The sequence below is a fragment of the Periplaneta americana genome, chromosome 1, assembly GCF_040183065.1.
Source record: "Periplaneta americana isolate PAMFEO1 chromosome 1, P.americana_PAMFEO1_priV1, whole genome shotgun sequence".
Lineage (NCBI taxonomy): Eukaryota > Metazoa > Arthropoda > Insecta > Blattodea > Blattidae > Periplaneta > Periplaneta americana.
The window spans coordinates 118,847,768-118,873,978 of NC_091117.1; the positions used below are offsets into that span (position 1 = coordinate 118,847,768).

At 37.1% G+C, this 26,211-nt stretch overlaps 2 protein-coding genes across 2 annotated transcripts in view; both read left to right on the top strand.

Moving 5' to 3' along the window:
* Positions 1-26,211, top strand: part of LOC138710386 (neurexin 1-like) — a 658,219-nt gene that overhangs the window by 66,212 nt on the left and 565,796 nt on the right. The gene's annotated exons all lie outside the window — the stretch shown is intronic.
* LOC138700069 (uncharacterized) lies at positions 1,333-8,104 on the top strand. The gene is made up of 2 exons (XM_069826381.1): positions 1,333-1,593; positions 5,500-8,104. Exon 2 carries the CDS (start codon positions 6,332-6,334, stop codon positions 7,586-7,588), a length of 1,257 nt encoding a protein of 418 aa, XP_069682482.1. The 5' UTR covers positions 1,333-1,593; positions 5,500-6,331; the 3' UTR covers positions 7,589-8,104.

Sequence of the window (26,211 nt, forward strand, 5' to 3'; positions counted from 1 at the left end):
GATATATAATTTAATTTATATTGGAAGATTTTTACCCGTTGACCGCTATACGCCTATTTCTTTCTATGACTTGAGAAACTATATCTCACAAATTCAGAACATATTATATTAATTCTTCTTTATTCACAGAATACAGATACAATATAAACTCGCAATAAGTCATTTTTCAACATAAACACTAATATTCTGAGAGACGTATACCAGGTTTTTTTTTTTAAAGAAATTGAGAGATTGTTATTTCCACAACGCATAACATACTATATTGGAAACGTGATTATACAGTTAGAATTTCGGAATAACACATTTTTGGTCATGAACAACAATATTTTGAAAGACATTTATTTTAGAATTAATACAGTGTTATTTTCAGTCGCCTTACGTACATTCACATACTACATTAGCAATATGACAGAAGTATCACTGAATTGGTTTTTGATGTGTGTAAAATATTTTTTTCCTACTTGTTTGTAGAAGATATTGCTAGTTGAGAATGTGAAGAACACTGAGTTTTTAAGTTAATGTGTGCAACTTTGAGCGACTGTTCGTGAGCTTAATTTTAATATGGCCATTACAAATGCTAGTCGCACTGAAATATTGCTCTTACTTAAAATGGAAAGGCATGTTAGTGGGTATCATTGGAATGCGTGGGATAAAAACAACATTTATCGTTTTGCCAGTTAATATATGACTTGGTGATGGAAACGAAGAAGAAATATCCGGCAGCTGGGATTGTCATCAGTGGAATCGTCAGACGGAGGGATGTGAACTGGAGAAAAGTGGGTCGTGTGAATAAAGCTTTCGAGTGGGTAGCGGAGTGTCTTGGTGCGCGTCTCGTCGATCCAAATTCCTGGATAGACGACAGATGCTTCGGAAGAGACGGAATCCACCTAAATCGGAGGGGGTCTGCAGACATGGGATCCCTCTTCGCGCGGGTAGTTACTACAACATGGCGCGGCGGGATCGAGGATCCATCAGCTGGCAGCGGCACCGAAGGACCATCAGCCGACGGCGGGGGCGTGGGACTACCGGCGGTCAGCGGGGGTGTGAGTCTACCAGCGGGTGGAGGGGTCGAGGGACTACCAGCGGGCGGTGCGGTCGAAGACCTATCCGCGGGCAGCGTAGACCTGCAGTGACGGCGAGGTGCCACGGGGATTCAGAATGTTCAAGTAAGGACAGGCCTACTAAGACTGTAGTGAATACCTCAGAAAGTGACCTCAGTGTCTAAAGTTTAGAATAGTTGTTTCCCCTTTATTTGGATTAAAAGTCACTGGTTCTATATTGTAGGGTAATATATTTGACGTTATTGTGTGTTTGGAACATTTCAAGTGAAATATCGCTCACATCGAGAATTACGTACAACCTACGTCTTCGAAGGAAGTCCGTCGATCCTGGGACTGCAGCCTGGGACACGACAGGACGTTCTTCTGGTGGCAGCTAGTGGATACCTGTCGGCTAATTGCTGGGTCCGTCGAGGCGGAGGAAGCAGCTGAATTCTGGAGACGCGTACAGATTCAACCACAGCGAGACCCGACAACAACCGGCGGCGAGAAGCGAACGCCCGAGGGCCTCTTCCTTCTGCACCCATCCTCGCAGGTGAGCCCAGGTTAACTATAGTCTTGCTGGTAACATAAAAGCTCGATCATGAATCCCTCTGAGATAAATTCAAATTCACTTGAGCCTGAGGAACATTATTGTTCAATAAGTGAAGTTTTAAAGTTAATTCTTAAATGTTTCTCAGGGTAGAAATTTGAACTCAGGGATTTTGTTGCTAACGTAGAGACAGCGATTACTTTCGTCCACCCCAGTAAGAGAGTTCTATTTGCAAAGTGCATAGAGTCTAAGATAACAGGGGAAGCAAGGACTAAGTTGTTAAGTAGAACGTATAGAGATAAGTGGGATAGTATTAATAAAATACTAGAGGAAAGTTATGCGTCTAGAAGGACGGTCGATTTTGTGCTTGCAAGCTGATCAGCAGTACGCAAGGAGTGAGTGAGGTGATAACCTCGTGGGGAAGTAGGATAGATGAGATTCCCCTTAGTAGTAGAGATCGCGCTTGAAGAGAAAGTGCGTTAATGTCGGGAAAGAAGAGATTTTCCCCGAGAGAGGAGTCGAGGTACTTGAGTTCGAGAACACAAGGCCCAAGGACTCCGGGTTCGAGTACCCACAGTGTACATGTAGTCACATGTGTTAAATGTCCGAGAGAGGGACATAGGGCAAAGGAATGCCGATCGCGTGTAAATGCGCAAAGTGTGGTAGTGAAAACCACAGTGTTAGGGACTGTCGAGGCAGATCCAGTAGCAGGCCCGAGTGGCCAGGGATCCGAGGATCCAGTAGACGGCTGTCATAACTCTACGTTACAACTAGTAAGTAATCAAGTAAAAGGTCAAATTAATGCACTCATCGACACGGGATCTGAGCTTTCGCTTATTCAAAGAGACGTTGTTTTAGTTCCAATACAGGAAACTAATATACAGTTGAAAGGAGTGACAGGTGACACACTTCTTGCCCTAGGACAGATAGATTTAAACTTCGAGGTAAAAGATGAACGGTACCAACAGCTGTGTTATGTAGTTGACCAACTCCCCCAACCATATGATTGTATTTTGGGTCAGGACTTTCTTCAAAAGAATGAAGTAACCTTGGTATTCGCCCCATCCCAATGTCAGGTTCACATTCCACCCCGGACAGAACGGCTCGTAAAAATTCCAGTGAAAGGGAAAGGAAACGTTATGATAATGAGGCAGGAAATAGAATCAGGTATATTTGTATGTAATTCAGTAACAAATATTGAGAATGAACAGGCTTTTGTTTGCATAGTAAACACCTCAAATGAAGCGTATCAGTTGAGTAACGTAAATGTAAATTGGGAGAGACCTCCAACACAATACACGTGCAACTTGGTTCGAAACCCAGAGAAAACAAATGAACCTCTTAGTAAAAAGCAGGAAAATAGACACGCGAAACTAAACACTCAGCTGCGTTTAGATCATATCGTGGATATAGAGGAGAAAGAATCCATTCGGCAGATATGCCACGAATACGTAGACATTTTTCACCTCACAGGTGACACTTTAACAGCCACTGCGGCGGCTAAACACCACATTCCCACACCAGACGTACCTCATGAAAGAGCGATACACGTTAAGCCCTATCGGATACCCCAGGTTCACAAGGAAGAAGTGAATAAACAGGTTTCTCAGATGTTAGAGGACGGCATAGTAGCCCCTAGTTCGAGTCCCTGGAACTTTCCAATACTAGTCGTTCCTAAAAAGTTAGACGCATCAGGTGAAAAGAAATGGAGGATATGTGTAGACTTCAGAAAGTTAAATGATGTTACAATTGGTGATAGCTACCCCCTTCCCAATATCCAAGATATTCTAGACAAACTAGGAAGAGCTAGATTCTTTTCAGCATTAGACTGTGCGAGCGGTTATTTGCAAATCCCAATAGCTGAGGATGATAGAATGAAAACAGCGTTTTCAACAGAAAGTGGTCATTACGAATATACTAGAATGCCGTTTGGTTTAAAGTCCGCACCGAGTACTTTCAAAGACTCATGAATAATGTTTTGATAGGTTTGCAGGGAATACGAACATTAATATACTTAGATTACGTCGTAATTTATTCCGAAACTTTGGAAGAACACAATGTTAGATTAAGAGAAGTTTTCGACAGATTCAGGAATCATAATTTGAAATTGCAACCTGATAAATGTGAGTTTCTGAGACAGGAACTAAATTATCTTGGTCACGTCGTAACAACTAACGGTGTAAAACCCGACCCCAAGAAAGTCGAATCAATTGTAAATTTCCCTTCTCCAAGATCACCGACAGAGATCAAATCATTTCTCGGTCTAGTAGGATATTACAGGAAATTCATCAAAGATTTCAGTAAGTTGGCTAAACCTTTAACAGAATTATTGAAGAAGGACGTTGCTTTCGAGTGGACAGACGTTCACGAAAACGCAGTTCAGGAACTAAAGGAAAAGATTATTACTCCACCAATATTACGGTATCCTGATTTCACTAAACCCTTCATTCTAACTTGCGACGCTAGCAACAACGCAATAGGATGCGTGTTAAGTCAGGGCACGGTAGGCCAAGACCTCCCCGTAGCTTTCGGGAGTAGAACTCTGAATCAGGCAGAACGCAACTATTCCACGATCGAGAAGGAACTATTGGCGATAGTTTGGGGATGTAAGCATTTCCGACCTTACTTGTTGGGAATGTCGTTTACAATCCTAACAGATCACAGACCGTTGACTTGGATATTTAGTGTCAAAGACCCCAGTTCGCGACCTCTCAGATGGCGACTATTATTAGAAGAGTACCAATACACTGTTCAATACAAGGCAGGAAAACAAAACACCAATGCAGACGCGCTAAGCAGAAACCCACAGCTCTGCGCCCTAATTTCGGAAGAAGAGCTTACCGATGAGAGAAAGAACAAAATTATTAAACAAATACACGAGTGCCCAGTAGGAGGCCACCAAGGAATACATCGATCCCTTGACCGGTTGAAATTGTATGTAAATTGGCCTAATATGAAATCGGAAGTAGAAGAGTATATTAGGACCTGTCCCACTTGTCAAAAGAATAAGATGACCAGACCATACATTAAGCAGGAATTAGAGATTACCGATACTCAACCCGAACCTTGGATAAAATTAGCTCTTGACGTCGTAGGTCCACTTCCACTAACAGAACAAGGACATAAGTACATACTGACTTGTCAGGACAACCTAACGAAATATTTGATAGCTGTACCTATTGAAAATCAGGAAGCCGAAACTGTAGCAAACGCCTTAGTGCGAAATGTTTGTCTTGTATACGGAATTCCGCAAATTATTTTAACTGACCAAGGCGCAAATTGTATGAGTAATGTTTTCAAACAAGTATGTAAATTGTTCAAAATTGACAAGATAAACACTACTGCGTACCACCCCGAGAGTAATGGCGCTTTAGAAAGGACTCACAAAGTGTTAACAAAGTACTTACGATGTTTTTGCACTGAAAAGCAAACACAATGGAATGATTGGGTACCATTTGCTGTTTTCGCTTACAACACGACGCCTCACACGGTCACAAAGTTCACACCGTTTGAATTATTGTTTGGCAGAATTGCTAATCTCCCAGGCGAATTGCAAAAAGGAAAACCAGGACCGCTATATAATTATGAAGATTTGGTACAAGGATTAAGATTCAAATTGAAGGCTAGTTATGAAATTGCTCGAAACAATATTGTAAAAGCAAAGGAAAACCAAAAGGAACAATATGACTCTCGTCGAGCTAACCCCATAAAATTAGAAGTTGGAATGCAAGTATTAATGCAAAATGAAAGTGTTAAATTGGGAACCTCAAAGAAATTGAATTGTCCATGGTTAGGTCCCTATGAGATAACAAAGGTCTATGATAACAACAACATTGAAATTAGTTTGGGAAAGAATAAAACAAAACGCATTCACACAAATCGAGTGAAACTATTTTTATCTCTTTTCAGGAACGATGTATAAATCAATCTTCGTGTGGATACTGACGGGACTTGTCGCCCGAGCAGTTGGTCTCGATTTTACTTATACTAAGATGGAAGAAAGCTCAGGTCTTTACTTCGATGCTCGTGGAGAAGTGCAATTGTCCGCAACTGATTGGAAGTTAGTTACATACATTAATATTGAGCAAGTCAAGGAAAGTCTAAGATTAACAAAGGAACATGTACAGGCAGCAACATCATTTTGCGAAGGCTTAAAGAATCAAACTTGGTATGGAATGACAGATTGCGTATCATTCAGGTCATATGCCTTCAGCCGTGTAAGACGGTTAGGAAAATTGAGAGATGTGTTAGCAGATTTCACAACCCCCAGCGATGAGTTTCATGACAGACAAAAACGCGGTGTTTTAAATTTTGTAGGACAGATTAGCAAAATCCTTTTCGGAACTTTGGCGGAAGACGACGCGGAATATTATAGTGACAAAATTTCAGCATTAGAAAATGAACAAAAGGAATTCTTGCGTATTTCGAAAGAGCAGATGATTGTAGTAAAATCCACTATAGCATCATTCAATTCCACTTTTAAAGAAGTTCAACGGAACGAAAAAATATTGCAGTCAGGGTTGAACAAACTCGCTAAGCATATGGATACTGTATCAGAACAGTTAGTTAATGAAACTTACATAATCTCAATCACGCAAACCATTGCGGAACATTCCCTTCAAATTCAAAGATCAATGGATGATTGCGAAGAACATTTAACATAATCTTAGATGCCTTGGTTCATGCCCAAGATGGTATATTGCAACCTCAGGTGATAACTCCCAGCCAGATTAGGAAACTAATGAGATGCGAGCAGTTGCCAGTTGGACTAGGTTATCCTGTTACTTCCACTTCCCAAGAACTCCTTCAACTAATTAAACCCAAAATTTTTATTCACGAGAAATACCTAATCTATGTACTCCCTATTCCCTTAACTACCTCAACAAGGTATCAATTGTTTCAAGTGATTCCATTTCCTAAGAGGACAAACTCAACGTCAGACAAATATATTTATTTGGAACCCTCTAGAGAATTTATTCTCAGTGAACCAACCAGACAGGCATATGCGAAGTTGACCGAGAAGAATGTAGAGGACTGTCTCCGCATCGATGACACCAGGATGATCTGCAAGCAGGACTTTCCTGTGATAAACTTTCAGGCGGGTGAAGACTGCGAAGCATCTCTACTGCACCCATCGACGGCAGCCATTCCGACATCCTGTAAGCAGCGAGTGCTGGAACTACGGAACTCCCTATGGCTAAAACTGCACGGCAACGAGTGGCTTCATGTATCTCCACAACCAGAGGTTGTCTCTTTCCTATGCACCGGCAACCACACTCCTCAGTCTGTGGTATTGAATGGCCAAGGTCGTATACGACTAGAATCTGGCTGTAAGGCGTACGGAACGCACGCCACCCTATTGGCTTATTCTACTATTACCAAAAACGTAACCTTTCCTGACGTTATTCCTACTATCCCTCTAAATTATGAATGCTGTCTCAACTCCAGAAGACAACAAATCCTTGATAAATTACAATTACACATTCCTTTAAGTAATGTCCTTTCCAATACGGATGAACTCCAACTTACAAGCCATAAGATCCAAGAGATCAATAAAATGATAGACGAAGAGCAATGGAGAATCGACCACTCATCGAAGCTACACTACGCATCATGGGCAACATGTGTTGGTGTGATCTTCACAGTAGTCATCATAACCTGTGTAATAAGCTGCTGCTGCTGCAAGTGTTGTCGTCACTGCGGATTCTTCCTGTGGATTTATTGGCGAAAACACCCTAGTTGTACGGATGCCATTCGCCATTGTGTCATCAAGCAGAGAATACATGCTGGTCCAGTTCACTACCATGGGAGTACCATCTCTCTACCTAGACGGTCGTTACGTCGAGACCAGGAAGGAACACCGACGGACACCATCGAGCTGATGTCTACGGTCAACGAAGGGTCCCCAGCCGCCATCGCCGAGGTGATAGGCGACGAGGAGGACACCCCATCGGCGAAACGCGTACAAGAAACCAAGAAGCGAGGTACGTGGCGCTAAAAGGAAGTCGTCCATTGATGAGCAACTTCCTTTTCTTCAAGGGGGGAGGTGTAGTGAATACCTCAGAAAGTGACCTCAGTGTCTAAAGTTTAGAATAGTTGTTTCCCCTTTATTTGGATTAAAAGTCACTGGTTCTATATTGTAGGGTAATATATTTGACGTTATTGTGTGTTTGGAACATTTCAAGTGAAATATCGTTTTAGTGTGACAGACATTTATGAAGACGAATGGAAAACTGACAGACTACGAGAAACAATTCTAAGGAGCATTCACATGTTTTGAAAAGTATTTCAGCTTTTGTACAGAAACCTTGAAAAGGCTTTGAAAGTAACTTAATGGTAATTCAAGCTGCCTCACAGCTCACAGGTAGGGCTGGGCTAGTCATAACTTATCGGGATTTGTATGCCCTAATTGTTGTCACAATTCTTATGTTTTGAAGGGAACATGTCCCATGTCACATAACTCAACGCGTGAGGGACGCTAACGAAACAGGTGTTCCCCCCTCAATGGCTGTTGTTCCCTATATAAGTTTTGACTCGCCCTGACCCCTGGCTCATTTGTGACTTCTTCTTTCCGCGCTCACTTGCGTATTCTGCGCTAGTCGACGCTAACATTCTGTAACTTTGTATCTTTAACATTTTGTAATTTTGTATCTGTTTTCATTTAAGACTTAAATTCTGTGACTAAGCTTCAGCTATCATTTCGGCCTGATATCATTAGAACCGTTAATAAACGTGAGCTAGCACAGTAATCCTTCTATTTATTTCTTCAACTCAACTCAACTCAATTCATCTTCCAACATCTGGGGTCGTCGCCGGTACATCGAGAATTACGTACAACCTACGTCTTCGAAGGAAGTCCGTCGATCCTGGGACTGCAGCCTGGGACACGACAAGACTACTGCAGGTTAATTGCCGAAGTATTAGAAATAAACTTATTCCGTTTTGGAACTTGGTCGATGTTTATAATCCAGATGTAAATAATTGGGACGGAATCATGGCTTAGGGAAGACATAAATGACTCGGAAATTTTTAGGTCGGATTATACAGTCTTTAGAAAGGATAGAAGTGAAAAGGGAGGGAGAGTTTTCGTTTGTACTAAGATAGAAATAAGTAGCAATCTTCTGTGGATACATGAGGAAGTTGAAATATTGAATGTTCAGATAAGAAATGGGCGGGAAACCTTAGATGTAATAGCATGTTACAGACCACCCAGTGAATTAAATAATTTAACTTTGCACAAACTAAATGAATATCTTAATACAGTATCAGAAGACCGAAACGTGGTAATTGCTGGGGATCTAAACCTCCCGAAAATTAACTGGAACGGGATTTCAGGTACAAATTCAGATGCACAGACCCTTGTTAATGAATTGATCTGGCGTAAAGATTTCACGCAGGTAGTAAATGGTCCGACGCGTGACAATGCCCTCTTAGATGTTTACCTACTAAGACCTGTCTCTCTCTTTGTCAACTCTGAAAGTCTTCATAAAATAAGTGATCACAATAGCGTCTTATTAGAAATCTTCTGGGAAAACACAGTAAATCCGAGGTCCAGTCCAGTGTCTGTCTGGAATTTTAACAAAACCGATGTCCATGAATTACAAACGTTTCTACGACAAAAGCACGATGACTTTCTAAGGACTGAAGGAAATATGGAAAATGTGTGGCATAAATTTAAGTGTATAATTTTCGAGGCATTAGTAAAATGTGTACCTTCTAAAATAATTAAGAAAAATCCGGACTCAGAATATTACACTAATTATATTCGCTACTTAAAGAAAAAGACAAGGCGCGCATTTAGCAAACGTAAACAGAGCCATGAGCATTGGGAAAAATATATCGAATTAATTAAGAAACTTGAGTGTGAAAAAAAGGTTAGCTCAGGAAAATTTTCTAAAAACTATTTTAAAAGAAGATGAAAGTAACAATTGGAGACAGTTTTATAATTATGTACGCAGGAGAAAAGGGAAAAATGAAGGAGTAGTGCTTTTACGAAATCAGAACGGAGAAAGTATAACTGATGACAAAGAAAAGGCCGACTTATTAAATTCCTATTTCATTTCGGTTTTCAATAATAATAATAATAATAATAATAATAATAATAATAATAATAATCCCGCTGATAGGAGTGGTTGTGTCACAGACCGTGCATGTGAACCAAATTCGACTTTCAAAATAACTTCCAAAGGGGTTAGAGAGAGAATAACGAAATTAAAAAATCGGAAGTCTCGAGGACCAGATAGTATTGCTACAGAGATTCTTAAATTAGGTTCCGAGGCCATAATTCCATACTTAATGCGTATATTTCATGTTTCCATAAACAATGCAGCTATTCCATGTGACTGGAAATCAGCTATAGTGGTACCCATACATAAAGGTGGAAATAAATTAGATGTCGGAAACTACAGACCGATTAGCCTTACATCTGTCGTATGTAAAGTCATGGAGCATTTGATATCGGATTATATTCGTCATGTTCTAAATGCGAAAGACTGGTTTTACAACCGCCAGCATGGTTTTAGGGAAGGCTTCTCATGTGATAGTAAAATTACGTCGCTGGTTCAGGATCTAGCTGAAGAGGTAGATAGAGGAGGAAGAATCGATGCAGTTATGATTGACTTTTCGAAAGCATTTGATTTGGTGCCACATGACATATTAAGAGATAAGTTAAGTAGGCTAGGAATAGATAAAAGAGTGGTGCTATGGATCCAAGAATTCTTAAAAGGTAGAACCCAGAGAGTTAGAGTAGGTCATGAAATATCGGAAATTGGAAATATAAGTTCAGGGGTGCCACAGGGCAGCGTTCTGGGTCCATTACTCTTTATAATATACGTAAATGACCTATGCCAGGATATTACATCAAATGTGAGGCTATTTGCAGACGACTGCATTATCTATAGAAAGATTAGAAATAATTCAGATGTAGATGCTATTCAAACAGACTTGAATAACATTTACAACTGGGCGTTAAAGCATAGGATGAAAATAATTGGTTCTAAAAGTAAATCTATAACATTTTGTAAAACCCGAGAGGAAACTAGTCTTAATTACGAATTCAGTGGTGTTGTAATTCCGCAAGAACAATGTTGTAAATACCTAGGAGTGTATTTAAACTCCAAACTTTCTTGGGGAGAGCATGTTGATAATGTTACAGGCAAAGCATGGAGGGCACTTCACTTTATTATGAGAATCTTCAGAAAGGCTAGCCCCAAATCGAGGGAAATAGCATATCTAACATTAGTGCGACCGTTAATGGAATACGGAACTACGTGTTGGGATCCCTATAGAATATATCAGATAAATTCCTTAGAAAGAATCCAGTATAGGGCAGCTAAATTTGTTAAAGGTAAAAGAGAAGGTGGGAACGATGCGATAAAAGAACTTAAATGGGAAACTTTGGAAAACAGACGTAGGAAAACTAGAATAACATCATTGTATAGAGCACATCTAGGTCAGAAAGCATGGGTAGACATAACGGCTTGGTTGGAAAAGCCAACGTACTATGGTAGGAACGATCATGATTTTAAAATCAAATGTAGGAAACAGAAAACGGATGTAGGTAAATTCTCATTTTTAAATAGAACTATAAATGATTGGAATGACCTACCTGCAGCGGTCTTTGAGAGCTGTCCTTCCTTAAGGAGATTCAAGAATAATTTAAAGAGTTGTGTATAAAGTGAAAATTAAAATTAAGGTGACATTCAACATTTAATTTTTTAAGGTGACATGTATTTATCTAGCCTGACGAGTTTACTTCCTTGGTTTGAATTGTAAATTATTTAAAAATAGCGTGTATGAGGGCCTTAGACTAGAAATGTTTAGTTTAAATGTAGTTCTGTTTATAAGTATGCATAAGAATGCAATTATTTGACTTATTTGAACTGTTGTATCAGTGAAGCGAGGTGAGTCAGTGAAGTTATGGTTTTACAGTGCAGTGAACAGTTCCGATCAGTGATAATTTATAGCGTCAACGAAATGTGTTCTATAGTGTCAGTGAAATGTGTTACAGAGTGTCAGTGAAATGTGTGCTAAAGTGTCAGTGAAATGCGTCATAGTGCCACTACAGGGAATGAGATGAGAGTAAAGTGAAAGACTATTGAAACTTATGTAGGACCTATACATAATTATGTAGGTTGTGTTGTAAAATTAGGTGTTTTATTTTATGTTTTATTATTATTGTGTTAAATTGTATTGTGTATTCTTATTGTATTGTGTATAAAATTGTATATGTGTTGTAAATTGTATTATGTATTGTAAATTTTATTGTGTATTGCTTATCATTTTAACTGTGTATTGTTAATATTGTATATACCACTGCCACGGGGTGCTTGCCCACTTGCAGTGTAAATAAATACATACATACAATATAGTCATTTCTTACGTTTTGAATGAGTTCTTTTTACATCAGTTCTTGTTCCACTGCATAATTTTGGTGGGTCAATATTTCGTATTAGTACTATTGGTGATTGAGTATCAAGTATTAAGTATTATGTAGTAGCAATCCTTGTGGTTTCAAAGAAGTAAAGAATTCAGTTGGATATAACACAGTCTGCTCACTATCTACAACTGCGTAAAGATACTTATTGCATGAATTGTCTAGTTTAAGCCTTCTTGATGTGTATCAACAATGTTATTTAATTTCCATGGCCTCGTGAAAGTCCATGTTGAATACAACAAACTATAATAAAAAAACAATTGAGTGTAGAAGATTGTATTTGGTATTACACATGAATGTTTGATCGTATTTACTTTTATTTTTTATTTTTTTTTTTACTTAATTTAACATCTATTTTAACAATTTTAATATAGCCTATCTTTTTCTTCTGGTTACGAAAGTTACATGTGCAAATTTTGGCACATATCGGTCAAATCGTGTAGATTTGTATAGAGAACATACATACATAACCACATTCCCTTAAGCTTATACCAGATATTTCAGACCACCGGTATCAGGCTTTTTTCTCAAAAGCTGTATGATACTGGCTGTTCATGAAAAAATTTGTATGACCAAAACCTATGTAAAGAATGGATTGGTGGTAGTACCATTTCCCGTAACAAACCGGAAGTAGGGATACCTGTGGTCAACTTCGAAATTTCAAATGAGAACATAGGTCATTGAAGGTACCATTGAGAACTACTTTTAAAAAGAAGCAATTTTTAACTGAAACTTTTTTTTCTAACTTTCATTGTTTACTCACAAAGCAACAAAAATAATATCTTCTGAGACTGCTGTACGTTGTTTATGTTCATACACTCTTCATAGTAAGTGTGTGTGTGATGTATGTATGTATGTATGTATGTATGTATGTATGTATTTTTTAATTTTTTTATAAATACAGCATGCCTCATTACCTAAGTAATACTACATGCTTTCAGTTTCTATGTAGTACAAATATATATACAATATTTACAATTTGTTGAATTAACTTAAAATATCTGTGTATGAATGGTCCTTGTGTTCTATCACATATTTTTAACACTGTAGTAGTGCCTGTTCATGTCACACATTTCTAAACTCACTTTTAGTTGCTGTTTTATCACACATTTTTGTTTTACACTATATTAGTTGTTGTTTTGTCACAAGTTTATAGATTTTATGAATTGATTAAACACTTTGAGGTAACTGTTCACAAGCTGTAGGCAAGTCATGTATGTATGTATGTATGTATGTATGTATGTATGTATGTATGTATGTATACAGTACACACACAGACACACACACATATGTCAGAGACATTGTAATATATTGATCTGTTAACTGCAATGTCCCTCCCTTAATTCGGAAACTCATATTAGGTTCCAGTACGGAAACAGGACCATATTTCCATATTTGTATTGGAGCCGTGGAATTGTCAGCCTTCAGTTTTAGAGTGCGGGTTTCTTTTTATATATTGTTATGTCTGGACGATTAATGCTTTATATTGAATTTCCAGCTGTAATATGCTGTATGTTTCCTCTTATACTTTGCATTTTCTTTAATTATGTCTAGTTTTAGCCTGATAACGTGATTTTCGCAATGATAATAAAAATTAGAAATAATAGTGTTATTACTAGCACATAATAATACTGTATATAAACCTATTTATCACACTAAAAAATCTAAAGCAATATATGACTATTATATTGTCTGCATTATTGATATCTCATATGCTGGAATGAATATCCCGGGGAAGTTTACACTGATATACGTTGCACAAAATGAGGTATTTACACGGAACTGGAAACGGTTAATTGAATTTAGTACGCCGCTATGTTGCAGTGTGTGTCAGTCATCGTCATATTTGTCATGCAGCGACCTAATTCTAGTCCCAGGCCACTGAAATCAATTATGGCAGCTGATACAACATGAAACCTCAGACGTGATGAATTGGCAGCCTTGTAAGTTATGTCTGCCTTCGTCGTAGTGTGAGGTGTTACTGATCTGGCCTGACTTCATTAACGATAGCAAAAGAGAATATTCAAGCAATACAGGAACGGAAGTTTTACGACACTTTGAAAGATTTTTTTTTTTTTTTTTTTTTTTTTTTTTTTTTTTTGTGAATTACAGTGGACTCTCATAAGTTCGACAAAACAGAATTGAAAGTTCAGTCCAATAAGGGTAGTGGGTGTGGCAGGTGAGATGAATACAAATTCTTATTGGTTATCCATCAACGAATACTGTACTGTACTTGCATTTCTTGCCCGCCCCGAGACTTGTGTATGCGCTTCTAGTTCCACAGTGGGTTTCGACAGTTCCGTCTCACAAACGGCAGAATTATCAAATAGAAAAAGAAGAGATGATTAATTTAAAGTCAGTGATCAATGTGGATGTCCTAATCAATAAAATATTATGTTTTTCTTTAACAAAAGTATCACTACAAGACAGAACTAATTCCCATTCAAATGGCAAACCTATTTCTTAGTGCCCGTATCGGGCGTGTCTAATTCTCGTAAGCAGTCGAACTATAGGATATCGAACTTGTTTTCTGTCGACTTTAAAAGCTTCCACTGTACAAAGTTTTCATAGCATTAACAACAAACTTTTAACTTGAAACTGTTATATGCTTGACCTTCGAGAGATATGGGCATACTTCCTCTTAATACGGTGACATCTTTCAAGCGCTACGTCACACAAACAATATTATTCCTACACGAATAGGACGATTAATAAATGCGGGGAGTGTACAGACAAAAATAGTTAATTTAATATAATATAGTAAATTAATACCACTTAACTGTGGTATTAATTTTCACTCGAATCCAATTCTCTGTAATGACACAGCCATCACAATCTCAAACAACTCATTGGTGTCATACTAATGTATGGATCATTCAGTTTATCAATTATACATTGCTGTCTCGAGACTAGGTCTCATGGAGTGAGGAAGCAGTTATGAAGTAGTAATTAACAAGCAGCTGTGCACTGTTAAATTCAAATGCGGAGATTATAAAGAGAGATGAAAATAGATATCAAAATTTCATATAAAATTCCAAACATCCTTACAATTCCAACCACGCTCACAATAACAGTGGAACAACATAAACGTTTCACGAAATTAGAGGGATTCGATTAATCCACCAATCATTTTTTGTAGATCACTTATAAATTCAAAATATTTCCTCATTTACAAATTTTCAAAACAAAGTTTTGACTTGTTGATGTGGACGATTTCCTTCAAAGTTTGTATTTTTGTTCGAAATACCGGGTTAGTACAAAAGGCATATACATTTTCAATGTTGCATAAAACAAAAACTATGAGCGATATCGACATGCATTTTGCGCTATTAGGTTAAGGAACTATAGAAATTCGATAAGACACACAGTTATTATTACTGCGTTGATTGTTGTGCTAATGCAAGCATAATAGTTAAGATGGTTGTGATATCGACATACATTTTACGCTGTTAGGTTGAGGAACTGTCTCAACTACATAGGGAGAGGGGGAACTCCTTCTTCCAGCAGGATGACTGGCACTAGGGTATTATGAACACTTCCACAGCACTGGATTGGCCGTGCAACAGACAACAACTGCGCTCTTGCACGATGGCCACCAAGGAGCCCCGATCTCATGGTGCGACATTTTTCTTTTGGAATTCTTGAAACATAACGTTTACTTCACCTAGTGATTTAGATGAATTGAAACAACGCATTACAATTTATGTGGCTACAGTCGGTGCAGGTGTGTTATACCATATTTAGAATGAACTAGAAGGGCATACGTGTATCTGACATTCTCTCTACTGTGACTGAACCTTATTTTTATATCTTGCATCTGGGAAGACTAGATTGCCTTGATATTTTTTAAACATGTCGAAAACAATATTTTCCACATATATTGTTTTTTAGAATACTGGTTAAAGTTTAAAACATTTGTGTATGAATAAATATCATGGCAACATAAAGACACCAATCGGAAACATAAGAATATATAGAAAACAGTTTTTTCCATTCACATTTTTATACCAAACTTAAAATCTCTAATTCTAACACAACCAACGACGAAGCTCATAAGTAATGATTTGGACTCATAATCCGAGGTTCTCTTGTGTGGGAGTTGCAATACTTCTTCAGCTGTTTACTTGGTTGAGTTCTTCCGAAATGTGCCTTAACTGTAAGACGAAAGTCAGGTAATTCCGTGGCGAATTCTAGATCTCATTTCTCCAAATAATACTGGCTATGATCAAATCTACGGACATTACATAACCTCGGAATACATACAGCGTCGTTAAATAACTAACCTATTAAAAACTTAAGAGTTTTCGTTATTGGAAAGTGAATGAAAATGTGAGCATATCCTCCTGACCTGGAAGAATGGCCTGGAGGTTGCGTCACGTACTGTTTGTGAAAGTCGATAAAGCAGATGAGTGACTTTGAGGGGGCGTGTCTCCCCTAACATAACTAGAGGAAATGTCCCCTGGGACGGTAAACAAATTACGATTCGTGCTGTCTATCTTAAAAGCGGCGCGCCTTCATGTTTAAAGGACAATATTGTTAGAAGCCCGATATTGGAACTATAGCTGTAACAGTCCGTGCTGTGATTCACTCCCATAGTAAACATTCCTTTAGTGTCAATGACGTCACGTTAAGTAGAACAATATGAAATACAAGAATATGGACTCTTCTTCCCTTTTCCATTTTCATTCTCAGATAGGCCTATTTATTTCCTCAAAAAATAATTTCCATACCAACATATTCTATACCTACAGGATACACTGTTAAGTGTATATAATTCTATAATTTGTGTAATTACAAGGCAGCTACCCGGTGGGACTCTCATAGGACTAGCAGGTGGAAAAAAATGAAAAGCTGGATATTTTATCTGAAAAGCAAGATTTTCAATAAAAGAAAGGCAGAAAATGATGTGACACGTATCATAACGTTTATTTTCAGTATTTTATGTAAGTAAATAATTAAATCAAATATTCAGCTGTACAGTCTATAAATAAGCGGATACACTGCTCCGTCGATTTAGTAGAATGCGTTTCAGTCTAAAGAAAGCAGAAAACAATACGTGTTCTGTTGTTGTGACGAGAATCCAAACCCCTGCATATCGGTAAGGCATCATGCCACAAAACGTTCATGTTTCAGTATTTTTGACAAATTAAATATTATTCAACGCCTACAAAATGGTGCAAATAATAATATTACTGGAGAGTTTAAGGTAATATTAATTTATTTATTTATTTACTTAGTTATGTATTTATTTAATTATTATGTAGGCTACCTAAAGGTCGGTAATATTGTGGTATAAACAATATTGTGATAATTCTTTTCGAGAATTTATTACAGTTTTACTGAGAGAGAGGAAGATCGGTTTTTGCGTCAACGTAGGCTATTAAGAGAATGTTCGTGGACAAGTTTCTGCACAAAATCGGTCCTTCTCTCGCTCAGTAAAATTGTAATACATTCTCAAAAAGAATTATTACAATATTACTCATGTCACAATATTACCAACCTTTACCTATTTATTTATTTATTTATTTATTTATTTATTTATTTATTTATTTATTTATTTATTTATTTATTTATTTATTTATTTATTTATTTATTTATTTATTTATTTAATTTATTTATTTATTTTATACATAGATATATTCTAGAAAATAAAATAATTTCTATTAACGTTGTATCGGATTCACTTTCTTTATTAATTGTCAACTATTAAATGCTAATTCTCGTATGATCGATGTTTTTCTGTTCATAATATTCCTTGATTTTCATGCTCTACCAAGACCAGACTACATAGTGTGGTCTTGGTTCTACCCAAACATGATGCTTGCCGATTGCAGGGGAATTGCTCTGTGTGTTATATTTAAGTAGATTAAAATTGAATTTCTCCTAAATCGACGAGCAGTGTACCTTCATTAATTTCCTATTTAATTATCCAATTTTTTGAGCGAGGAATGATGTTTGTCACTCAGTAAAAACTTGTGGAAATCCATACAAGAAACATAACAGTCTTAAATTCCACAAACATAATTCCTCTAACGGACTCAACGATATATGATATGATATGATATGATATGATATGATATGATATGCTATGATATGATATGATATGATATGATATGATATATGATATGATATGATATGATATGATATGATATGATATGATATGATATGATATGATATATGATATGATATGATATATGATATGATATGACATGACATGATATGATATGATATATGATATGTGATGTGATGTGATTGATGTGATATGATATATGATGTGATGTGATATATGATATGATATGATATGATATGATATGATATGATATGATATGATATGATATGATATGATATGATATGATATGATATGATATGATATGATATGATATGATATGATATGATATGATATACGGTACGATACGATACGATACGATATGAATCCTGTACAAGTAACCAGTCGATAGCCGGGGCTAGTTTAGCATGCTCGTAGCGCGGGCTAGCGAAATGTCTATGAATAGCACCCTATGAGATTAGAAGCAGGTAAGAGAACATAGTCGGCCTGGTTGGCGCAGTTGGTATAGCGCTGGCCTTCTATGCCCGAGGTTGCGGGTTCGATCCCGGGCCAGGTGTGTTTAAATGCGACAGGCTCATGTCAGTAGCATGTAAAAGAACTCCTGCGGTACAAAATTCCGGCACACCTGCGATGTTGATATAACCTCGGCTGTTACGAGCGTCGTTAAATAAAACACAACATTAACAGAACATACAGTAGTCCTACTTGCAAACAATGGGCGATGTCGATCCAGTGTTTACGATTATGGACTTGATTTAATAGAAAAAATGAAAATAAATTTAATTAATATTTTACATATTACAATGAATGCGAAGCAGAATAAAAAAAGCCATGTGGCAGGAGACCGTACACAAATATGGTGAAATTATAAGATCCCTGAAAATACGGTTGAGTTGGCAACGGTTGAATCTGCACTTAGCCGCTGCATATATCACAACCGAGAGCGCAGATTATATCCTCGTAACAATAGTGAAACAATGACGATGACACTGCGGATATACTGGTTTATGGCCGATAAAATAGGAAGTAATATTATGTGCGAGAAGAGAATGAAGACTAGAAAGATCGTGAGATAGAGAACCGAACAATTCACAGAGATTCTTCATGCAAAATATCTTCTGACAACGATAAATAATTGGCTACATGATCTCAGAGACAGTATTGTGGAACTTGCTATGTCGCATCACGTGGATAATACGTTGCTTTCTGCATCATCGATCACCTTCGCTGTTTGTTTTTTATTTCTGCCATGGTTTCTATTAAAGTGTGCCGAAATGTTCCAAAGTACTCGTATAGTAAAACTGTTGATTAATACTCTAATGCCTTCGTGTTGGATGCATCCTTCCGCACGCATCAGTACTTGTAATGTCAAGCGGTGTCGTCACATTTTCGTTGTAAGATTATCCCTTGTTACAGTTATTTTTATACCTACATCAATATATTGATTTATATCAATCGCCATCAACAGTGAATAAATTTTAAACTACAAGATGACTTTTCATTAAAATTTAAATTAAAATTGCTAACGTTTTTTGTCATCATCAATCATCTCTAGACATGACGGTGTTTTCTATACTCCACTTGGAGTTGATATCGGCACGTCAATTAAAAACTCTAACGCATCATTGGTAAACATACAGTATGAGCTATTCCATCTCAAATCGACCGAAATATAGAGAAAATTGACCTTACAATTTTTAAATACAATGAAATTTTTTTTGTACGTAGAGAACTGTTATACAATGCTTTGTGCAAAGTTTGTTGCATTAGAACTTCATAGTGTTTAAATTAAAAATACTTAAATTTATCGTATTTTCATAAAATTAGCAAATTTAAACGGTTGTAGCTGCGAAACCCTTTCATCCAATGATCAAAATCATAGTTTACTTTGATGCTGAGAAATTAAAGTCTATATTGACATATAAACAGATTTTCTTACTTTTTATGGAAATAGAGAAATTTAGATTTTTCCTCATTAGGACGCCTTTGGCTAGGAAAAATTATTTTAAGAATATATAGTTCGATTCCGCTTTGAAAGTACAAATAAACATATTTTTTACTGATGGTATGTTGATAAGTAAGTATTGAAAATATCAAATAAAGAAAATAAATAGTACGCGCGTGAACTAACCAGTTGACTGTGAGACGGGAGGTAGTCGAGACAAGCAAGGCTAGGAGACAAACACGTGATGTGTCGTCTAGCAGTCATGGCTGTGCTAGTTTTATCACAGGTTTTCATAAACACAGGAGTAAAATGACGCCCAACGCTCGCTTATCTTCAGCTCTCGGCCAGTGCGTGCGGTACTGCGCCGTTCAAGTCAGGCGTGTGAAAATAATCTATTTAATACCCTCGAAACTTATTGCCGTACCACTAAGCAAACAATGCCGAATCCCTCTTAATAATCCAAGGTGTTTTCTCAATATTTTTTTACATTTTTACAAATGGCCAAAAAGCCTAAAAGCAAGTAAAAACAGATTATCTGTCTCTCTGTGTACAATAAAAATAAGGATTACTTCTTAACATAACCTACCAAATGTCAGTTTCAAAATAAGCTCTCGTTCAAAGTTCTGCTATAAATGGTTCCAGAGTTCTGAGCGCAAAGAGGCTTGTTTTTATAAAATACGCTAAATTTGTCGCTCAATAATTCGAAAACCGTTTGACTTTCGATAGTATATTTTTGAAAATGCATTCCCCTTAGCACCTTGTATAAGTAGGGAAAAAATTAGAGTATAAAAAATTGCGAGGTTTTTTACTGATCGATTTTATATGGAATAGCCCGTATGTTACTGTTCCTTGTGACTGGAGCGGCATCTGAGAAGGCATAATCAGTAAACAAACTCTTATCTTATCTCTTCAAAGATAAGCGTCGTCTTCGAAACTAACTGGGTATTAAGATACTTTAACCCAAACATATAGAGTGAATCAAAATTTTGAAACCACTTATTGTATATCTGGTATTGTATGATGAGTGCATGCCATTTTTTAGGACATAATTATGTTAATCAACCAATTACACACATAATTGTAATCCTTCGTGATCTTAAAACTACCATATTGAATGCAGCTTCGAAATTTATACTGGAAGAGGAAACAAGTGACACACTAAATTGTGTAAAATTTTTGTGAAAACTGGAATGCGAAAGCGCATTTAAGATATCTCAATTCTTGTATAAAATATTGCACATTAAATTTTCCATAAATTTGATACATCCAATATGACGGCTTTCAAGATGGCGGCAGTGCACATATTAGGTATGAACTTGTATGTTAAAAACATTTTTATGGGAAATTTAATGTGCGAAATTTTCTGCAATAATTGAGATATCTGATATCCATCTTTGCCATTCTATTTGCCACAAAATGTTACATAATTTAGAGTTGCTGTACGTCCCCCTTTCCATTTGACATTTCAGAGTTGTTTCCAATATGGTGGCTTTCAAGATGAAGTACTGTTACACTAAAATTGTGTGTGTAATTGGTTGATTCATTGGTATTACAATAAAATAATAGGAACATATATTCAGCTAATGTAAAGTATCAGATATATATTAAGATGGTTCTAGACTTTAGACTTACAGCCACGGAGAAAAAATTCATATACGGCCACTATTTGACCACTACACTTTTCTACCAGATAAGTCGTTTCAAAGGCTGAAGAATGTAGCTAGTAATTTAACGAAAGCGGACTTAATGCACAAGATCACAAATATTTGACAAGTGGAAATGAAGTGCACTAAATTCATTACAAAATACAGGATGGACCAAAAGTCACTCTACACCTTTTAAAAATAAATGTAATAGTAGTAATATCATGAAAATCATACGTATAATTTGAAGCCAGTAATTTACTAGTAGCGTAAGGTTTGTATCTTAGACAATCGAAGTTTTGCAGGTTATTAACGAAACAAAAAACAAACAGAACGAACGAAAGATTGTCGCCAGAGTAACAGACACTAGTCATGCGTTTAGTATTACTGCCTTTGTTTACATGTGGCATCAGGATTAATGGTGCATGTGGACAACTTTGATGAACTCTGCTTTCAATATGATGGAACTCCTCCCCATTATGCTACAAATATTCTTCAAATTTATCTTAGAGTGATAGGACAGCGTGTAGCCATTGAAATGCCACCACGTTCACCCGAACTCACCCCAGTAGACTTACATCTGTGGGATACGGGGAAAGACTCAGTTTCTTGGAGATAACCAGAAACTTTCGAACATCTGAAAAATTTACAATGAGGACACCTTCGAGGTTATGGACAGGAATACCGAGCTGAATCTTCGTGTGTGTCAGAGGTTTCCTACACAGACTTAAACTACGAGTTAATGGAGAAGGAAAATAATTTGAACACAAAAAGAAGTGAAATCATAAAATGTAATGTTGAGAGTAAAGCGACTTTTAGCGTACATGAGCCGGTAGATTCGTATTTGTTGCGTAAACTTAGTGTAAGATTGGTGTATATTGTATTATTTTAACTTAGCTTAATTAGATTAGGTTTGTATAAAATTATTAGTTTGAAATAGTATATCTTTATGTATAGTTTAGGCAACAGATTATTCTCCTTCTGAAGAAATTGACGAAGTCTTATCCAAATCAAACTTTCAGGTATAACTCCCTGTAAAGTTGATTTGAATAATTTCTAGAGTAAAATTGTTCCGGGGCCGGGTATCGAAACCGGGACCTTTGGTTAAACATACCAACGCTCTACCAACTGAGCTACCCGGGAACTCTACCAGACACCGATCCAATTTTTCCCTCTACATCCACAGACCTCAAAGTGGGCTGACAGCCGTCAAGCAACCAACATTGAGTGCACACTAACTCTGTGTGACTTAAATTGTTGTTTTCTGTTAACGAACAGTGACGTGTGTTATGCAAATCAAACTTTCAGGAATAACTCCCTGTGAAATTGGTTTGAATAATTTCGATCGGTGTCTGATAGAGTTCCCGGGTAGCTCAGTTGGTAGAGCGTTGGTACGTTTAACCACAGGTCCCGGCTTCGATACCCGGCCCCGGAACAATTTTTCCCCCGAAATTATTCAAATTAACTTTACAAGGACTTATCCCTGAAAGTTTGATTTGCATAATACACGTCACTGTTCGTTAACAGAAAACCACAATTTAAGTTACAGAGTTACTGTCCACTCAATGTTGGTTGCTTGACGGTTGTCAGCCCACTTTGAGGTCTGTGAATATAGAGGGAAAAATTGGATTGATATCTAGTAGAGTTCCCGGGTAGCTCAGTTGGTAGAGCGTTGAACCAAAGGTCTCGGATTCGATACCCGGCCCCGGAACAATTTTTCCCTCGAAATTATTCTAATCTACTTTACAGGGAGTTATACCTGAAATTTCGATTTGCAGAATACACGTCACTGTTCGTTAACAGAAAACCACAATTTAAGATACACAGAGTTTGTGTGTACTCAATGTTGGTTGCTTGGCTGTTGTCAGCCCACTTTGAGGTCTGTGGATATACAGGGAAAAATTGGATTGTTGTCTGGTAGAGTTCCCGGGTAGCTCAGTTGGCAGAGCGTTGGTACGTTTAACCAAAAGTCCCGGGTTCGATACTCGGCCCCGGAACAATTTTTCCCTCGAAATTATTCGAAGTCTTATCCACTTCTTGTTCAGTAGCTTGCTGCTGCTAGCAATGAATATGATGCCTTATTTTGTGACGAAATGTAGTGAAAATCACTTGTAATAGTCAATATGGAGACTAAAATGTGGTGCTCCTGCTAAATTTTGTTCTCGTCATTAAGTTTTTATCTGCAGAAGAAAGTGTAGGCCACTGAAGTAAGGAGCTGAGAATAGGCCCTCAGCATTCATGTAGGTAATACAGTAAATTATGTAACTTATTAACTCTTCATGGAATGGTTATACAGTATAGGCCTACATATAAATACTCTTTCCTAAATTATCAGTCTTTCAAATTAATCAACCGAATACCATTGTTTTCGTAATATACTTACAACACCGACAATGAATTAATTCCGGGGAAAATGAGAAACGTGTTGATTTGTACTGAATGAAAGAGTACTTTTACTTGACAGAAACGAGATTGAAATGTTATCATTCTCTGAATTTCATAATAAACTTTAAATATTAAAAATTCCTTTACTCGATCTTTTAAAAGTAAAATTTACTGACAATTAAGCATTTATGTATTTTATACCTGTCGGGTCTATAGCCTGATTTCAACAACTATAAAAATGAAAGTTCTCCAGGAAACATGCCTCATAGGAAGTCCTGTAATACATAATTGTCATTAAAACCCTTGAAGTAAAAGGATATACAAGGTATGCTCGGAGTAAAACAGAGAAGGAAAGACTTAGGAATAGCTGAAAACCTTTCTTTCTGAACAGAGTTCACTGGCAATGCTTTTTCAAAGCTTTAGCAAATTTCTAAAACACATAATGAATAATAATGACGTGAGACGGTCATGTACAAAATATGGTATGAAGAAATTACAGTATACGTATTCATTTCCGCCTAAACGCAGACATTACATTGTAAGAGTAATATTTCAATGGAGAACGAGTGGTACGTAAATAAAATGTTTAAAGGATGATGTTGTGAAAACAGAATATGGACCCTGACGGCAGCAAATTCATAAATGGGCAAAGGAGAATAAAACAAACTCCCAGTGTTCGGAGATTAAAATGAAGCCGAATGAGACTCTCGACGATACTGAAGTTCACGCTGTTCACAAACATATGACTACAGAACGGCTTGGATCTTGGGCTAGAGCAGGGCTGGGCTGGGCGTCGAGAGCGGATCTAGATTCTAAACGGGGACGCTCAATATTCATCTGTCACTGAATCAACGCTGCGCGGTGTTCGGCGGGGAAGAAAGGGGATAAAGAGAAATCATATGGTTCCCCGTGAGAGAGTAGAATCCGCTCTTGCTGCCCAGCTCTGGGCTAGAGGTTGAGAATAGGGGATAAAATATATGTCCCCAGTTATGTAGCAGTGAAGAATTGGATTTCATGGAAATAAAACAAAACAGAATAAAAGTGACTCAGCCAATATGATTTTTCTCCTTTTTAAGTTTCATTGTAGTTAGAATTCGATAAATGGAAAGAAAAGGAAAGACATCTGGACAGAACTGAAATCAGTGTCATGAAGATTACTTATAACTCGTCATACGTTGTAAGGAAGGAATTGACATCGAAATTAACAAAAGCTCCATCCTACAAAGAATATACTGTATGTTTCGTCGTATTGCTAACGGCACGTGGTGTAACAGAATAGGTAAGGTGTACTTAAGAACTCTTTGTATTTTTTCCGTTGAGTCTGGGTGGAAGAACATGAAGTCCCATCAGAACGTCACCAACAATGACGGCCCAGATATTAATATTTCCATGTGGTGTTATTTTTATTTCATAATGTACCGCATCGATATAAGTAATCTTGTATAAGAAGAATGGTAGCAAGGAAATAAAGCTTTTCCGGACCAATGTCTATATAACTTTTATTTTTTATCCACTCTGAGAGGAATACGTCCCTAAAGTTCTTATAAACATTTTAGTTAAACCCTGTGTGTATACGGGAATTTTTGTCTTGTTATCGGGTGTAAAAATTTAACATCAGTTACTTGCATTTAAACATCCGGCATATTGCATTAAATTAAGATGGATCATGCATGTATTATGTTATACTAAGAACTGGAAAGATGATAAATGTTCTGTTGGCTTAGTTCATAACGTAATTTTGAAATTTGAGCAAAACTTATGGATAATTGATTTTATCATTAATTATTTAACTATTCATGTATAATATTCTATTCATTTTTCACTCATATTTATTAAAATGTTCCCCATTACCCCGACACGAAAAAAGAAACGCTAGATGGAACGTAGGTCTACAGACTTGTAATTCTCACTTTTAGGAAACTATAGTTACCTCACTCCCTGTACGGTGCTGTCGATCATGAAGCCCAAAATGTTCCTCAAGTAAGCCTCATGATCGTAACGCTGCTTAGCATCTCATAATCATGTTCATTATCCGTGCCCATATCAACCATACGACTGCAGTTTGCTTAAGTGATGCCGGAGTAAGGAATTATTAAAAAGCTGTTAAGTAGCAGAACAGTTCATTAAGATGCCAATATCCCTACAT